Source organism: Populus trichocarpa, chromosome 7, assembly GCF_000002775.5.
Source record: "Populus trichocarpa isolate Nisqually-1 chromosome 7, P.trichocarpa_v4.1, whole genome shotgun sequence".
NCBI lineage: Eukaryota > Viridiplantae > Streptophyta > Magnoliopsida > Malpighiales > Salicaceae > Populus > Populus trichocarpa.
This window is the reverse complement of record NC_037291.2, coordinates 15,015,474-15,034,491: the sequence shown is the minus strand read 5'-3', so window position 1 is coordinate 15,034,491 and position 19,018 is coordinate 15,015,474. Positions and strand designations below refer to the sequence as shown.

Genomic DNA, 19,018 nt, shown 5'->3' with positions numbered 1-19,018 from the left:
AATTTAAGTCATTATACTAAGTTTTATAATAATGTTAAAATTCTTTTGACAATCTAAATATTATTTTTTATGTTTAATTTTTTTATTCAAGCTGAAAATAAACTAATTAATATTAAAAAATATATTTCAAGATTGAATTAATATAAATTGAAACATAAATTAATAAACAGATATTATTTATTATAAAAAAATCACTGTAAAAAGAGAAAATCTTACTTCCAATCTTTTCATAATTGGAACCTAATAATATAATAATAACATGAGGAATAAATTCATTATCATATAAAATATATATTTGAAATTATGACAGTTTTTGTGGTTATGAATTAAAAAAAAAAACTGTAAGAGATTTTATGAAGTATAATTTTTTGATAACTAAGATTTTAATTGAGAATTCTCGTGCAAAATACAAGCCACACGGCATTCCCACCGAAACAAACGAAACCAAGTGTTTCCGGCTATATTATACCAGCAATAACCCTAAGTGTTTCCGGCTATATTATAAAACCTAAGGGCCTTTTCACAACGACAACCCGCACATCTATTAACTTAAACCAAACACCCCCACATCCTCCCTCCCTCCCTCCCTCTCTCTCATGGGTTCTGGACCGTTAATAATACCCTAATCTCTCTCCAAAATTCCTCTTGATTCTCTTTCTGGGTCACAATTTTTTCTTAAAAACTCAATCTTTCTTGCAATTCCCCTTGTTTTCTCATCTGGGTTTCTCTTAGATTTCTCAAAATGGGTAAAAATCAAGCTTACAAAGCTATGCAAAGAGCCAGGCTTGGCTCCAGCTCTGGTGGTCCTGAAGAGATTGAAGATGGCATGGTTTGTCCCGTTTCATACTATTCTTTAAATTCCCATCTTCAATTTTCTGTATTTTATTATTATATTGCCTGTTGCCTTGTAATTTTTGTGTTAAAGTTTTGTTCTTTGCTTTGATTTTTGTTGCTTTGCATAATCTTTAGTGTTTATTGAATAATTTTTGCCAATGGATTAACATTACTGTTTCTATTGTTGATTTTCTATTGTGGATTTGTGAGCATGATTATTGGCTTATTGATATTCATAAGATGCCGGGAAAGTTGGATGCTTTGGGGCAACTAAGAATATGAGTTTTGTAAGCATCTAGGTTAGTTTATTTAATTGTATATTCTTTTTGGGATTTGAGTGGTAGTTAATTGATTTGGCAAACACTAATTGTAAGCTCCTTCAACTATTTTATCATCCTGGTGGGTGGTTAAGAGTAAAAGTGTGTTTTCGCCATTGTACTTAGGATGGTGTATAATGTTCCTTGAAGCTTATCTTGTTGCTGTATAGCCTTGAGCTGCTCTGATGTGATGCTAGTGTGCCATACAGGTTGCTTTTTGCTTGTTGAATTGTGGTTCTGTTTACTTCTTAAACAATTTTTGTTTCCTTGTAAAATATTTTAACTTGCATTGTTATAAGACCTTTTCAAGGATGATCCTTAGACTTTGATTTCTTAGAGATAGGCCATCCTAACTGTTGGGAATATGTCATTAACGCTTATATGTCAAAAAAAGAAGAAAAAGAACTAGGCATGACAGTATGACTAGGCATTTTTTTCTGTATCTGTTGTGCATGCTTGTTTATAGTATTAAGCGCAATAATTCTTCTTCTATAGTTTTTTGGGTGCTGTAATTGTGTGTGCGTGTAAAGAAATAAAGAGATACGGGTGTGCAGTTAAGTGTAGTTTTTGTATTTTGAATGCGTCTTCTTTACTATTTTTTATTTTCATGGAACATTTCTGATGAGGCGAGTCGCAGGTGGATGGTTCTTTTCATTCACCAGAGTGGCATGCTGCTCGTTTGGCCAGCCTTAATACAACTCACACAGTAACCTGGGAAGAGTACAAGAAAAAGCAAAAGGTAATCTGTGGATATGCTATCTTCTCTCCCAACTATCTTGCTGTTTGTGCAACTATTAGTTGTGCATCATATTTGTTTGTAACATGATTGATGCATGCTTAAACATATTGATGTAGTTTTAAATGATGATTCAATATTTCTAGATTTTTTATGAAAGCTGAATTTGTGCTCTGTATTTACTAGGAGGATGAAATGAGGAAGGGGGAACTAGAAGCAGATAAGGATAGAATGATGAGGGAGTACCGAGCTCAATTGGATGCTGAAAGGGCACGCAAACTTGCTCATGGCCGGAATCACTCTGGTAGCAAATCTAGTCATCAAAAGGGTATGTATATGGATGTATCTTCTTCCTGTGTAACAATCCTCTTCCCCTCTTCTAAATTTGAGATGTGCTCTTGCAGATAGAAAGGACAGAGATTCAAAGAAACGCAGCAGTAAAAAAAGAAAGGTGCCTGAGTTTTCTAATAGTTTTACTTTTTAATTGAATGCATTGTCTAGACTCTAGAATATTACAATTTGACGTGACTCAAAACTACGATGCCTAATTTGATTTTATCAATCTTATTGAAAAGTCCATGTTACTTTTTTGGGCTAGTTTTTTCTTAATGAAACTAAATACACCTAGAATAATATCTCCTTATGCAGAACAGGCGGTCCTCCACGTGCCATTGATGGTCAGATAAGATCTTGTTATCTGATTAAGGTAGCATGACTCCTGGTAGACTAATTGTCATTCAGGGATTTTTGGATATTCATCATCTGGAAAGAAGTTCCAAATTGAAGAGTTTGGCTGGTTAGCCCTGTGAAGTTCTCTCTGGGTTATTGTTCGTAGAGGGTAGCTAGTTTTCCTGTCTTGCTGTTGCATGAATTTGTTTCTGTTTCTTGTCTCTGCTGCCAAATGCATGCGTTCTTTTATCAAGTGTCTACTGTATAGTCTTCCTGATTGATCATTACTATCCTCCCTACCTCCATCTCTACTGCTATGAATTTCTCATTCCCTAGGTATATAAACTCGAAATGGACCCTGATCATCTTGCATTACCTTGCAGCATTCGAGGCGGAGATCCGATGATTCTAGCTCCTCCAGTTCATCCTCGGATTCTTCAAGTAGTGAAGATGAGAGGGAATCAAAAAGATCAAAGTCAAGGTCTAGAAAAACGAAGGAAAAGAAGCGCAAGTCAAGAACCAAGCACTCCAGTATTGATGATGAAGAGGCTGCTGGGCCTGTGCCACTTTCTAAATTCTTTGGAAGCTTGAAGAACTGATGGCGTGATCAAAGATTATCTAGGGTACCCCTCAGATGTCTCTTCCTATAAGAGGATATCAATAGCCTTGTTCTTTATAGCAATTTTTCCAGCAATTTGCTTTGAGCAAATATGTATCCAATTGCTTCTTCCTTTTCAAGTCACTGAGCTTGTAATGCTATTAATTTGATTCCAAATTTTTCTCCTTAAAAATTCAGTCCCAACATTTCTTTTCAGAATATTATGATAGTACACTTTCTTTCAGAATATTATGATAATACACTCTTAATCAAGTATGTGAGATGTATCATATAAATTGAGCAGTGATGTAATAAATGTAAACACATTGAGTTTATGCTTGTGATGTTCCTGCTGGTTGTTCGACTCGCGAAGAACCCTGTAGTTTTCCTTTTCCCCTTCTCTGTTTTAACTGACATGAACATGAGAAGTGAAAACATAACAAGGATGGTGAATGGTTGCACCATGCGAAGGCTATCATAGGGCATCGTCCATGAATTGCAAGACAGGGATAATTAGAAGCTGGCACGCTAACCAGTGATGCATAATATTTCATATGTGAAAGTTAGTGCCAGGAAAAAAGTTAGGCTCAATTCAATAGAAAGAACAACACTGCGACAGCCGACACAAACACCATTTTAATTGTTTTGTTCCCCTGAATTCTGTCCATAATAAATAATTCGATTCAGGAACCACCCGGTTTTGGATGGAACGTATTTACACCATGAAAGAAATCACTAGAAAACATATAAATCAAGGAAATCAAGCTGACCAGTCACAATGATTAAATGACTCATTGTCACTAGTTCTGGTATTCAGGGTTGAATGCAAGAGCTTCCCGATAAATAAGTTCCTTCATCTGTTCTTCAGTCAGTGCATGCTGCTCAAAGTCAAAGCTGAAGGGGGTCATGCAGATTGGTTCATCACTGATGTCGTGAAGCGATGTTAGGTATGGATGAGCAAGTGCTTCCTCAACTGCAACAAATTAAGAGGAATGGATATTATTTGAAGTGCATTTCAGAAATCTAAGACAACAATTTTATGTGAAAGACGAGAAATAGTATGCAGGATATCAAAATAATGTAATATCATAACATGTAACAATATCATGTTCAGCAAAAAAAAAAAAAAATCAGTTAAGGAAAAGCTATAGGAGCATTTAAGTAGTGTTTGGTTACTAACTCGATATAAGAAAGACAAAGAAGGGAACATGTCTCCATGTGCCTCCTGTTAGATTTTTATCTATTACCATTATCTACTCATGAATTTATCAGCCATTGAATAATATAAGTGTAATTCTATTAAAGACCAGTTTAAATTGGAGTCAAGCTCCAGCTGGTATGGATGATCAATCCAAGTGATATCTAGATTATTGCATATTTACCTCATCAGAAAAGGAATCTCTTATTCACTTAACCTAAACATCACATCTGTTATATGTTTTAAAATTTCTCCTAACTGAACGTTGGCACACAGTTTATTTTTTTCTTCTCTGAAGACCAAGAATAATTTGTAGACTTGTGCACACAGAATTTCAACAGGGGGGAACGGTGACATAGAATCAGCGACCCCACATGCAAGAAAGTCAGCAAACCAATTCCAGTTTTTCAAAGGTCAGCACAGCGTGAGTTGATAGCTGCACAGAAGACTTCGACTTGCATAGTTGCATTTTTAGCAACAAGAAGGCAATCCAAAAAGTGAAGTTGACGCATGCCCTAGACCACTTCCCAAAGGATGCTGGTAGCATTCCTTTCCTAGACAGGAGACTGACAATCCCCAACGGAAACTAGAACTGTACCCCCAATTTGAGATCCAAAGCCACAAAAATATGTTCTAGTTCCTATAAAATTGCAAGCAACAAAAGGATCTCTGCTCTCCCAAATGCAGTAATGCACGAAAATCTTTGAGATTTACAGTTTTTGGCAGATAATAATGCAATGACATTTTCTCCCCTCCCCTCCCCCAAGTCCCACTCCACCCATTTACATGCCTCAATACCATGACTTGCCACTTATCTAAGTGAGATGAACCATACAGGCTTATACACTACTGCCAGATACAAAGAAACTTTGAATTAAGGGAACAAAGGTGCAGGGGGAGAGAGGCTTCACCAATTGGTAATAAAACCATTGCAGGTTGGAGTTCCATTGACTACCATGTATCATTGAGTTTTACAGTCAAAACAAAGAGAACTCAAATTGCCTGGTGTGCAAACGGATGCAGGGTTGTATTTCCCAATAATTATAATTTATTTGAAGCAAAGGCTAGAAAGTAAAACTAGGGTTTTTAATTCTCAAAGTCACTCATGACATTAATTGTTAAATAAACAGTCAGTGTAAGACTATAAATAACAATCAAAGCACCACAAGATCCCATTTCCAATCTCCTAAGAGAATACATATCAACTAAGCAATGCGAATCATTTGTGTCAGACCAAAGACCAAGAAAAATAAGACAAAAATTAACACGAGTAATTCCAATGGTGTTGACACACACTGAAGGTCAAGGAAACAAACTCACCAGTAATTCTCTGTCTGGGATCAAAAGTTAACATCTTTTCAATAAGATCAATAGCTGCCGGGTGGACAGTTGGGAACTTTTCAGTGAATGACTGACGGCGATGAAGTGGCAGTTGCCGAATGTATCTCTTTGCATTTTCATTCAAAAAACCCAACTCAGCCTCTGATGGGGTGCCAATCAGCTGCAAGGATTAGAAATGATCAATCATAAATTGCAAAACTTCGTGTTGAGAAGATGACACATGGATACTATATATCCATATGCCTATTTGAAAATGTGTAATATTAACTAGTTTCTGCACGCATTTGACTAAATTTGTAATGGCATATAATAATCAAGAACCGGAGAGATATAACTAAAGGCCACTTAAAGGTGTCTATCTAAGAAATGCAGCCAAAATAACTTACTTTCAGGTCAAGATTACCGAACTATGGTTTACACCAAATTCTTTTCAAGATTGTGAAAAAAAAGAAGAAGAGGAGATTGCCCCCCTTGTTTTCAAAAGGATAGAAGGCATGAAATTTGAAGGATTATCAATAAATTCAAGTCAGATGTGATTCTAAAACTTTTTCAATTAATTTACCTCCATAAGCAAACGAAGCTGATGCACATGATCTCGGCCAGGAAATAGGGGCTTTCGATCCATCAGCTCCATGAACACACAACCCACTGACCACACATCAATAGCTGCAGTGTAATCTGAGGAGTTCAAGAGCAGCTCTGGTGCTCGATACCATCTTGTAACAACATATTCTGTCATGAAATCAGTTTCCGAGGTGACACGAGCCAGACCAAAATCACATATCTTCAAGTCACAATTAGCATTCAGGAGGAGATTGCTAGGTTTTAAATCTCTATGCAGGACGTTTGCAGAATGTATATATTTCAATCCACGGAGTATCTGATACAGGAAATACTGCGCAAAACAAAAATAGAAGAATATGTTTGGTCCTTAGGTTTTTGACTTAGTTTGATAAAGTAAAAATTAAGGAAAAATACCGATGTTGTATTTAGTTGAGCTTGCCAAATTACGTTTGTATCCAAACAAACAAACTACCGTTATACCCTTTTGTCACGCAAGGCTCAATAGAAATTCAATGCTGACTAGACCTCATATAACTCAGGTCCTTTCTCATATGTCAAAGAATATGAAAAGGCCATGCTGACCACAGAAATCATTTATCTTAAAAAGGAATATTGAGTGAAAGAAAAATACATAATGGGCTGTCAATCAGCCATAATAGTAGCCCTAGATGGAGCCATATTAAGACCAAGGAGATGAGAAAATTCAGATAACTAGCATAAAGCTTTGGGTTGTTTTCTTCCCTTTGCTTCCAGTACTTATCTCTAACAAAGCAAATATTTAATACTAACCTGACAGTGCTCTTCTGATAATACTTGATTGGAGCGAATGATCTGATGCAGGTCAGTGTCCATTAGCTCATATGCAATATAAACATCATTAAACGATTCCCTCTGCGGTGGAGGAATTATATCCCTGATTGCCACAACCTGCATGACAAATACAAGTGATGTAACATAAAATATCATCAAAGTCATAACATTTACCTCTTTCTCCCATAAAATCTTCCCTTTGTAGATATTTTTCAAATTAAGTGACGAACAAGGATTTTTATTCAAGATCTTGACAAAAGGGAACAAACTTTGTTTTGTTTCCAGGTTTATGGATTGGATGCAGTCAGCGTTACGACATAATCAAAAGGACAGTTGTACAGAAAGGATGGAAACTGCTTAAAACCCTATGTTTTACAGACCAATGGTTAAAAGCCATTTGATGCCACCTCAGATAGTTTTAGATTAAATCTATGAGAATTGCTTAACTAAATCATTGCCAGCTTCAACCTATGTCATGGCCTTAACTTCATTTTCAGTAATCCAATTAAGAATATCCAGTCATGTACTTTCATTGGAGTACCATTGAGATGCGAGTTAAAAGAAAAGTGCCATGAATGGGCTACCAACTATGACTAATTGTGATACAATAATCATAATAACTGTCATCACGCAGTTTCTATTTGGGATGAAATCTCTAATGTCTCTAAATGGAAGCTAGACTAATAATATCCACTCTGGCTTCATGTCTACCAAAGCAAAATAATTCAATCATATTATCAATTGGATACTTTTATTGATTGGTCACCGAATTTACCTAATTCTCACTCTCATCATTTCATCAAAAACCCTAAAAACTACAACACATTGGCGCGAAACATAACGAGCATCAATAAAACTAATCAATTACTCACTGACATTTTCATGATCCATGTGGCGAAGCAACTTGATCTCGCGAAGTGTCCTCTTTGCATCAATCTTATTATCAAACGCATTTGCTATCTTCTTTATTGCCACATGCTCATTTGTCTCAGAATTCAAAGCCGAACTAGCAAACAAACAACAACACCACCACAGAATCAACAAAAGCTCCAATTCATTCCTTAAAAGAACCCACAAAGAATCAATTCATAAACAAACAACACCTCAAATTTATCCAAAAACAAACACTAAAAACCACAAATTATTACAAAAGCACCTCAAAAAACACAGATTTTGCATAATATAACCTAACTTCACCTCAAAGCACGGCAAAAAAACAAAACTTTTATAAGGAAAAAAGTGGGTTTTATCCATTAATTAATAAACAAAAACTTCAACCTATCCAAAACCAAACCAAGAAAGCACAAATATATATGAAAAAACAAAGTGGGATCTTCTTTAAAGAGAAAGATTAGTTACCAGACGATGCCATAAGCCCCTTTACCAATAGGCATAATAGGAGGTTTATACTTAGCAGTAACTTCAAATATATTTCCAAATATATTATATTGTATAAACCTCCCTCCATGACTCAACGTTGCCGGTATATTCTCCATCCCTCCACCTCCTCCTCCTCCTCCTCCTCCCATAGGTTGTGGTGGAGCCTGCTCTTGTTCCGGGGCATCCGACATCTCTGTATCCGCCGTACCTCCACCGTCCATATCTGAAATTTGTTGCTGAAAGTGCCTGTCTTTTGGGTTTCTGTTATGGTCAAAATCAAAATCAGATCTAATAAAAATGCTTTCTTTTTATTATAAAAAAAATCTAGAGAGAGAAGGAAATGGTAAGTGTACTTTGCTTTTTGTTGCTGTCTTTGCTTTTGTTTATCTGTCTCTGTTAATGTTAACATTAACAGAGAAATTCGCACGTGTGGGACTTGGATTTTCTTTCTTTACTTTTTTTTTTTAATTATCTTGACTTAAAACAAATAAAAATTAAATTTATCTCTTTGATAATGCTGATTTATATACTTTTTTGTTAAATATATTTAACCCTATTTTTACAATAAATACTAAATTTCTTAATAAATATAAAAAACGTCAAAACTTACCATATAATACAAAATCACGTTTGTTTATGCATGATCATAATACGTAAAGCTAAAGCTAATTTTAAAGATATTTTTTTTTTTTAAATTATGATTGTTGGATATTTCTCTCAAGTATTTGTGTTGGAAGCTTGATGTTAGGTTAATAAAATAAAAACCATAAATTCAAGTAAATTGTAGTTTAATTAATACTAGTGTCTCCTCCTTTCAATAAGTCTCTATTCATTTTTTTTAATTAGAAAATAAAATCATATAAAAAATATTTGAATAGACAGAAATGTTTATAAAAAAATCATTGAGAAAATTACATTTGTTTCAAGTGTATTTAATTCACTTGATTATTCAGTATTTTATATAATTAAATTATTTAAAAAATTATTCAGTATTTGTTTATATATATATATATAATTGAGTAGCTAATATTAGGCATGCTGGAAAAGTCGTGTGTTTTACTTCGAGTGGACCATTGGTAGGGCAAGAAAGTTTCAAGGCAATCTGAGAAAGTCTACATCAATAAGAATTTACAAGAAGATTGGAATTAGTTTCAAATCTCTAAAAACCAAGTGGAAAAGAATTTCATCTGCTAGCTGACTTAAAACTTTTTCAAAAGATAAAAGAGAGATATTTTCTTTTCACATTTAACTGCGAAAATAAATAAATAAATAAATAAATTTAGAGCCAATCTTTCTCATAAATAGATAACTTGGTTTGTAGATAGACTTGATTCCTTACCATGGTGCATCCACATCAGGAAAGAAATTGTTTCCTAAAAAAATCTCAACTATATTATTAAAAAAAAATACATGGGATTTTTCAAGAAGAATATTCTATAAAATTAGCATTTCTCGTTGTTTACTTAGTAATGCTAATTTATTTATTTATTTTATTATGTCAAGGATTTAAAATATGAGTTGTAAAGCTAAGACTTTGGCCTGTAAAGAAACTAATAATTGAATTAAGTTGGGATTTTTCTTGAATAAACTAATATATGTTTTAGTTTCTTTAACTAACGAGGAGGATTTACTATCATCAATCTCTCTAATAAATTAACAAGTGGTTCTGCTGAAAGTCTTCCCTGTCCACTCCTCACCAGACCAGTACCTTGGAGATCCATTCCACATGCAGCAACAAATGGCTTGCACCGTTAAGCTCTACCTCGACAGAAAAGAGAGGACGGCGCAGGATTTTGCTTGCTTCTCCGGGAAGTAAGTGCATGCCACTCATTGGTATTTAATGTCTTTTTATTTACTCGAACATTCTTGTTTGATCTTGGCAGAAAAAAATATGCTAAGACATGTTCCATCTATAGGAGTGGAATACATTACCTGAAAGCCTGGAACTAACAGATAATCGAAGCAGCTTCTCGGTTCGATCCAACTTCTGCGGTCGGACCGGGTATGAACCCTTGTAATTTGTTAGCTTACAACCACCCTAGCAGCAAAATCTCCATCAGGGTTTTTAGTTATGTTCTTCATTCAACCAAATAAATAAAGTTTAACATTGTTTAGTGGAACTGTCAAATCATTTAGCCCAACTCAATACGTTAGAGGAAGAACACTTCAGGAAATTTCGTGGCAGCATTTAGCTTACTTCATGTGATCTGTAAACCATTATTTGACTTTGAATAGATGGCTTATTCAAAAATCAATGGTAATAGTTTGTAGTTTTCTTATTTTCAAACTCCCTAGCTTTCTTGATCAAAAACTCTGATCCAAAATGAATTCTTAGTGCGATAATAAAAATTGTTTTTTAAATATTTTTGATATTGACATATCAAAACAATCTAATAATAATAATAATAATAATTTAAAATTTAAAAAAATCATTTTTTTTCAAAAACATCATCCAAACACTATCCTAAACAGTGTTAATAAAGCATCCCACTTCATGTGCAGGATATCACGGTCATCTATTAAGACAATATACAAGAAATCATCGAAAACAAGAATGTAGTGAAAAGAGATCGTTGGCTTGGTTAACTTCAGCCTTCAGGGCTTGTGTAGAGCCACTGATACAAGAATAATAGGCAGATGAGAGCAAAACTTCAAACTAGGCTAAGTCCATTGTACATAACAAAGTTTATAAGAACATTTAGATTGGTTTCTAATTATTACATAGAAAATAAAAATTGCGGAAGTTAATAATCTATAACCCGATCCATCGCACATGCAGAATGGTGCAAGGCTGTCAACTTCTTGGGAAAAAAAAACTTATGATCCCTTGTTCAAGAGAAATAAGTGGAGATAATAAATGAAGCAAAACAAGAACTATACAGCAACGTTTTCCTCTGCATAATGTAAATCAAATGGAGGATGGCTGCCACTCAAGTGTTTCACCTGCAGACATTGGAACAATATCTCCAAATGAAAATGAGAAAGACTCTGGAACCTTCCATGGAGTCCTAGTCAGTTTGATCTTTGAGGTGTTTCTTGGAAGTCCATAGAAATCTGGTCCATTAAAGCTTGTAAATGCCTCCAGCTTGTCAAGTGCACCAGCCTTAAAGCAATATTACCAACAATTTAGTTATCATGAACGCAGCATGTTTAGGGCAAACCATTAATATGGATGCGCAACAGCAGCAGCATGCAACATACATACAAATTGCGGACAAGCATTAAGTATTTCACCAATCAAATTCAAAATTTCATCATAAGATGTGCCAAACTAGTAGCCTAGATAAGGAATTTGCAGTGGAAATAATAGACATATGACCTGTCCCCTCACATCACAAAGCTGATGCCCAAAGGGCAGTCTAAGAAAAATAGATACAGCAGAAACTTACCTCTTCAAAAACCTTGGCATATAGTGATATAGCAACAGGGGCATTATAAATTCCAGCACATCCACAAGGACATTCTTTCCTTCGTTTCTCATGTGGTGCGCTGTCAGTTCCAAGGAAGAATTTTTTATTTCCACTAGTCACGGCTGAAACAATAGCCTGCCCTGGATGAGTAATATAAAACCACATTAGCTTGTGAGAAAACAGTCACAATGATGCATAGTATCAAAAAATTCTTATATTTTCTTCTCTTTATTAATCCTTAATAATGAAGTACAATCCCCACAAAGAGAACTATCATATTGACATTAAAACACCTTACAAGGCTAATTGGAATACCATATAATGCTGCAACCAAAATAAATTTGCTGACACTACAAGCGAGGGAGCCTAGGGATTCAGCATTTCCAAGAGCAATTAATTGCAAAGTATGTAAAGATTTAAGGAGACATACTGTGAATTTCTCGTTTGAGCACTGGAAGGCAGTAATTGTGTGGCTGCAATCCTCCTTGAAAGATAGCATTTCTATTGAGAAGTAGATGCTGTGGAGTAACAGTTGCCGCCACAGATCCTAAAGAATTAAATAGAAAGTTAGATACTCATCTACATCTAAGTGTTAACAAGTCAGCAGCAATCATGGTAAGAATAGCAAAATTAATTCATGTGAGTGAGCAAGCATACCATAACTACAAGACTCGACAAACCTAACAGCTTCCATTGTAGTGATATGCTCCATTACAACCTTTAGCTGTGGAAGCCTTTGGATTAAAGGCTGTAAAATAGTGTCAATGAAGACTTTTTCACGATCAAACACATCAACATTAGGATCTGTAACTTCTCCATGAACCTGTGAGTACAATGCCCAATCACATTAAAATCAATTATAAAATCACAAAAAAAATAATAAGCTAAAATCATTTTTTTAGTATCGAATCTTAAGCTACATCTCAAAAAAGTGCCAAGCATAGCCATGCAATCACTAAGCATGAAACAAAAGATCAACTTTATTAACTTTAAATCTCGTGCAATGCTCATATTAGCAGAAAGGCAAAAAAAAAAGATCAACTTTATTAACTTTAAAACTCGTGCAATGCTAAAATTACCAGAAAGGCAAAAAAAAAAGAAAAGAGAACGTACTAATAACATGGCCACAAGTCAATATGATAAAATTACCAGTAAAGGCATATTCTGCTCAGCCATCTCCTCTAGCACAGGTAGACATTTTCCAAAAAGATCAGTAACACCATCTTGAGAATTTGTTGTAGCCCCAGCAGGATACAACTTCACAGCAAAAACTACCCCACTTTCTCCTGTCAATATATTCAGAGCATTATCAATGAAACAACAAAATCCACAATGTAACCATTAGAGACTAAAAGCGAAGAAACCAACATATTTTAATTATATATAAAAAAAACCACTGCTTATATGACTGTAAAAAAAATCAAATGGATTTATTACAATCAATCAACATTTTTCTAAATAATTTCTCGACAAGTTCATCCTATTCTATAGAGCTAGTATTTGCTAAGTCTACAACCACATTCTACTAAATTTGCAAATGCAATCAAAATAAACCTACTTGCAAGCTTGATCTCACGAGGGCTTGTAGTATCTGTCAAATAAAGTGTCATCAATGGACTAAAATCACTATCGGCAGGCAATGCTTTCAAGATAGATTCACGGTAAGCAGCAGCAACAGCAGTGGAAGTAATAGGAGGCTTCAAATTCGGCATCACAATCGCCCTCCCAAAAAAATTAGCACTGCATAACAACATATCATAAAAATCAAGCCAGAACCAATAAAAAAAATCAAATTAACCAAAGCAAAAGAGCTGTGCTTTTAATTAGAAAAAAAACAATAACCTGTGAGGGGCAACAGCTTGAAGAAGTTCACCATCACGTAAATGAAGATGCCAATCATCAGGTTGAGTTATAGTAAGCTCCATTTTTGAAGCTTTACACTTCAACTGCCTAGATCCTTCAATTTTTGAAGATGGGAGTTTCAGTACCTGTATCATAATAAAGAAAACAACACCAAGACATCAAGATTAGTAAAATTATTCATCTGGGTCAAATTTAAATTTTCTTAATATCAAGAAAGCGAAGTTCTGGAAGAAAAAAGATTCAAACTTTGAATGATAAAACTGTAGTCTTTATCGTTCCAAATGCCAACATTTGATCAAATATATCTTTAGAACTCAGAGACTTAATTCTATAAGAAGAACGAAGGAAAAAAGAGCAAAGTTTGCATTGCAGCTTTAAATCAGGCAATTAATCAAACAGCTTATGTGCAGAGCTAGAGGAGCTAACACACTCTCGGTGGTCCTGCAGGTTCAAATTAAAAAAAAGAAAAAAAAAGAGGGGCTTCATACACTTCACACACGAGAATAACAGATTAATGAGGGATGAATGCATGAACGACAAGACCCCTTTTTTCGAAGAATGACAGGTCGTTTTCGCAGTGAAATTAAGCAGTAGAAAGAAAACTCACCAGTGAGGCATAAGGAGTGGGATGTTATTGCTGCCACTTCTTTGGCGGTCCAAAACAATCTGAATTGCTTGATTTTGGTTTTTGTTTGGAGAGACGAAGGTGTTAATTCATAGAGAGAATTTTAAGTTTATGCAAAGTTACATTAATGGCTTCTTCTAAGCATATGGCAATATTCGGATAGAATATAGTGGGAATATATACCAGATTTTATTAATACGCCTCTTATAGGTTTTTTTTATATTTTATTTTGAAAAGAGATAAAAAAAAAAAATTAGTATCCTTCTGCTGCTACTAGAGATAGTAAGTAATGTTTATTCTCAGCGTTATTATTTAGGTAGTACGTCGATTATTGTTTTGGTATAAAAGAGAGATAATGTAGATAGAAAATATGTGGCTATTTGTTATTTCTGTTTTTAAAATTTAAAAATTATATTATAAATAAATTTGTTTTATGTTTTTATTGTTCAAACAACATGTTTTTATTTCTTTGATATTTGTATGTTTAAACATTTTCACTATATATTTAGCGATAGATTATTAGGGATTGAAATAGTAAAATAATTATTTTATCATTTCATGAAAAATCATTGAATTTTCTCTTGATGGTAATATAGTCTTTTCCTTAGGGCCATTGGTCATTTTTTAATTGAGCAGGGGCAAGACGGTCTTTTCATATTTTATCAGCACAATAAAATGATTTAATTACCCTTAAAAGTAGACATCTATAAGCTTTTCATATTTTTAGTTTTTGAAGCACGGTAAAATGACTCATTTATCCTTGAAAGAAAAAAATTTCTAAATTGGCATTCAATGATTTTTTTTTTCATATTTTCATCTTCGTTTTTAATTATAATCAAGTTGATTAAGAGATAATTTGATATTTAAAAAAATATAGAATATTATTTAAAAACAAATGAATGAGACACACCCGCGCCCTTCAGGCTGCACGCGAAGGGGCATACGGTGGACAAACGATGGCTTTTGGGGTAGCATTCAAATTGTCTCGGCTGCTCTTTCTTCTCTTGGCGGCACATGGAGCCAATAGACCTCTAGTTTCATGCTGACAATTTTTTTTTTCTTTTCTCTTTGCTCCTCTATTTTCATGCTTGATCTTTTAAATTTTCAAAACAACCATTGTATTCGTCTTTTCTTTGGATTTGATCCCTTTTCTTTTGATTACTATTTGTTTTATTTGAATTAATTTATAAATTATTATTTTTCAATTTTATCCTCATTTAATTTTTTTCATGTATCAAATTTGGTTCTTATTATTTGATTATTATTTATTTTATTTAAGATGGTTTTTTTTATACAATTTCATCATCTTTTATTTTTTTTCCTATTAGATTCAATTCTCATTCTTTTGATTGCTATTTTTTTACTTTGATAAATTTTTTAAATTAATATTTTTTTTTCAATTTCGTCATTCAACTATAAATTGGTTGGGAATTGAACTTCTTGATTGAATCCGGGTCTAGGATTTCATGGGTTGTGAGTTTGGAAGATTAACCAAGTTTAGGATATTCTTTCGGGTTTGCTTGTTTTGTTTTGTATTTTTTGCTTCTTTTAAGCTCATGTTTTATAGTTTTATCATTCAACATTTATTTAATTGAAAACTGGGCTCTATAAATTTTTTTATTTGCTTTCTATTTGATTTTTCACTAATTTGAAAATAAATAAGATTATCTAGGGTTTTTTTATTTATCATTCTTTGTTAAATATATCTTTTTGAAAAGAAGTTTTATTTTATTTTTGAATTAAATTAAATTAATTGATTAAATATAATCATGAGATGCTCATTTTATGATATTTTATTTGGTTTGCTTTCTGGGTCGTATCTTTGATAACATGTGTGGCCTCTTTTGGTTTCATCCAACAATGTTTTACAATTGTATTAGAATCATCTCTGTAAGCTTTTTGTGGTGATGGGACGATATCTATGACAGAGTAATGGTGAGTTCTAATGAACTTTTCTTTTTTCTTTTCCAGAGTATGATTTTAGAAGTCTATTTACTATCGTTAATTACTGCCAGATTGTTTTTGTTTGCTCTTATTTGCTATAGATGTTTTGTTTAAAAAAATTCATATTATAAAATTAACCGATCTTAGTGAATCTAATTATATCAATGACCCGTGTCTTGAACTTTTCTTATTTTTTTTAAATGGTATCATCATTGAATCATCTTTTCTTCATGCTATAAAAAAATTAGGTCGGAATAGCGGGTACTTTTATTCTATAACATTAACCAAAACACAAAATGTCTCAAAATTCTACTAAAATAAATTTTTATAAGTACGTCAAGTGTCTTGCATGCTTAAATCCAGATTTGGAGAAAAAATATATAAATGGTTTACTCGAGACATAATTTGAAGAGAGTTTATTTTTAATACAAAATGGATTCAAGAATACTCTTATTATTAAGAAAGATGCAAGAAAAATATTGATGCAAGTGTAATACCAAAGGCTGATTTTCATTTTATTATTTTAGGTTACTATTATATCTTGTTTTCTCATCCAAAATTTAAGCTTGGATTTATCCAAAAAAAAAAAACATAAACTATTTTTGTTCCATGATTCCAAGGCACTCCATCTTCATTAGCTGCAGTATTGGGGCTCTGTTGGGAAGTATGTAACTTAAGTTTCACCAGATGAAATCAAACCAAAATAATAATAATAATAATAATAATAATAATAATAATAAAAACAGATTCTTTTAAACACAAAATCTTGAATCTATATTCTATACATCTATCTATTATATTATATATTGATTAACAATCATTCATCGATCAATCATATCAGAATCGGGAATCCTTCTCACACACAGCAACCTCTCGTACTGTGTCAGAAGTGTCCTAAGATTTTCTTGATTCATCATCTTGATTGATGCAAACACACAGCAAACAAGTTCTTTAAGAAAGAAAAATCAAAGATAACAAGTGGAGAAAATTAAGGACGTAGCAAGTAGAGTTAGATCATCACCCTCATGATAACTTCACAAGCATCATCATCTTTTTCCATCACACCATCAACAACAAGCTCAAATTCAATCAGAACTGAGCCAAGAAAAGTAAGGAGAACAAAGAAGCAGATAAGTAACAGTTGGCCTGTTAATTATTGAGCAAAAAAAGGTTATCCTGGGTTGAAAATCAAGTTTGCCCCTGATGTTAATGATCAACTACCTCCCTTTACACAGTCCCTTTGTTGTAGTTTTACGAAAAATACAAGTCCAAATGCTGACTTACAAAAGAGAAAAAAGAAGTGGGATGTGTCTGTTTCATTCCATGACATGTGGTTCAGTAACGACGACGTTCACGAAAATCTCATAAAAATCTATTTCTTTTTTTGTGGCTGATAGATTGACTGTTTGTGGTTGATAGATAGACTTAGGTTAAAGGGCCGGGAATGAAGCCATGAAGAATATATACAATGGAGTACTGTTCATGCAAAAAGTGATGTAGTCAACGTGTTCGTTATCTATGGTTTTAGAATACATGATGATACTATCTAAGTTTTGGGTTTTGTGTCCACTTCAAAACAATTAGAATAAATTGTTTAGTTTATCATTATAATTACAAAAACATGTTAAATAAAAATTATTCAAGAAAAAAATAGAGTTTATATAAGTTTAAAATTATAAATATATAAAATCATAATTCATAACATACATGTTATTAATAAAGAAAAAATATAAAGATTCTAGCAGGCATACTAAACATATATTAAATTTAAAATTCTAGCATGAAAAACATGTTGTTAATCAGTTTATTGCTTATTTTATTACTGTTAATTGAACAATTATTTTCATATTTTACGATATCTTCGGGGTACAGTCTTTTACTTACATCTATCTCTTTCTTGGAGCTACATGCATATTTTGATGCTGATCGTGACAGTGATCTCACACATCGTAAGTTTGTTACGAGTTTATGTGTCTTTTTGAGTGATTATCTTATTTATTGAAATAATAAAAAAATAATATATCGTTTCTCTCTTCAACTGAAACAAAATATCGTGCTATAACATCTACTATTAAAAAAATTATTTGGTTACACTGGTTATTTGCAAATATAAAAATTTTTCTTTCTTATTCCACTCATATGTATTGTAACAACTACAATTCTATTTAAATTACTTATAACTTGATTTTTCATGAATGAAATAAATATTTTGAGATCAATTACCATTTTACTTTTCATAATCTCAAGCATGATAGTTGACACTATTACTTTGTTTTTTGTTCATTTTTCTTTGTAGATTACAGATTTCTTTACTAAGTCACATTTTATTTTTTATTTTTATTTTCTAGTTGATAAACTCTTGATGCTTTAGCCACCGCAACATGAGTCTGATGAAAGATGCTAATAAATAGAGTTATTTTGTTTTATTATTTATTAATGGTAGGATAACCTTTACATTTTCCTTTTAGTTTTATTTGTTTAACCTATATATGATCACTTTTATTTAGATTAAATCTATTTCATTTGATTATTTTAATTGCATTATACAGTAATAAAACTCTATCTTCAATTTTGCATAAAACGATGATGGAAAAGATTCTTCAGGTGCTTAAATCCATGGCCGGAAGAAATAATTCTTAATTTCAATCGGCAAAAAATAATGTTTTTCAGCCCAAAATATTTTATCGTACAGGCAAGAAAGAATTCATGACTTGTTACGGAAAAATGAA

General features: G+C 32.9%; 3 protein-coding genes across 10 annotated transcripts; 1 reads left to right on the top strand and 2 right to left on the bottom strand.

Moving 5' to 3' along the window:
• The first annotated feature begins 494 nt into the window (after positions 1–494).
• Positions 495–3,489, top strand: LOC7459951 (uncharacterized). 7 transcript variants are annotated; one of them, XR_002982941.2, is made up of 6 exons: positions 495–829; positions 1,789–1,890; positions 2,074–2,215; positions 2,292–2,338; positions 2,541–2,683; positions 2,940–3,048. XR_002982941.2 is itself a non-coding variant. In XM_024605471.2 (6 exons), the coding sequence occupies exons 1-5, from the start codon at positions 743–745 to the stop codon at positions 2,571–2,573; spliced, it is 411 nt and encodes a 136-aa protein (XP_024461239.1). In that variant the 5' UTR covers positions 495–742; the 3' UTR covers positions 2,574–2,593; positions 2,940–3,048. The 7 variants fall into 7 exon arrangements, 5 of the variants coding, with proteins under 5 accessions (XP_024461239.1, XP_024461240.1, XP_024461242.1 ...); XM_024605471.2 differs by having other exon boundaries at positions 2,541–2,593; XR_002982942.2 differs by having other exon boundaries at positions 496–829; positions 2,536–2,683.
• Positions 3,490–3,664: 175 nt separating this feature from the next.
• Positions 3,665–8,822, bottom strand: LOC7459952 (mitogen-activated protein kinase homolog MMK1). Its single transcript, XM_002310362.4, has 6 exons — positions 8,427–8,822; positions 7,944–8,073; positions 7,047–7,184; positions 6,256–6,588; positions 5,673–5,853; positions 3,665–4,127 (listed from the first exon to the last, which is right to left on the bottom strand). Exons 1-6 carry the CDS (start codon positions 8,666–8,668, stop codon positions 3,955–3,957), a joined length of 1,197 nt encoding a protein of 398 aa, XP_002310398.2. The 5' UTR covers positions 8,669–8,822; the 3' UTR covers positions 3,665–3,954.
• Positions 8,823–11,085: 2,263 nt separating this feature from the next.
• Positions 11,086–14,509, bottom strand: LOC7469552 (dihydroorotase, mitochondrial). 2 transcript variants are annotated; one of them, XM_002310363.4, is made up of 8 exons: positions 14,328–14,509; positions 13,700–13,845; positions 13,416–13,597; positions 13,007–13,143; positions 12,515–12,680; positions 12,288–12,404; positions 11,837–11,997; positions 11,086–11,550 (listed from the first exon to the last, which is right to left on the bottom strand). In XM_002310363.4, exons 2-8 carry the CDS (start codon positions 13,780–13,782, stop codon positions 11,356–11,358), a joined length of 1,041 nt encoding a protein of 346 aa, XP_002310399.1. In that variant the 5' UTR covers positions 13,783–13,845; positions 14,328–14,509; the 3' UTR covers positions 11,086–11,355. The 2 variants fall into 2 exon arrangements, with proteins under 2 accessions (XP_002310399.1, XP_024460958.1); XM_024605190.2 differs by lacking the exon at positions 14,328–14,509 and adding an exon at positions 13,967–14,197.
• Positions 14,510–19,018: the final 4,509 nt, after the last annotated feature.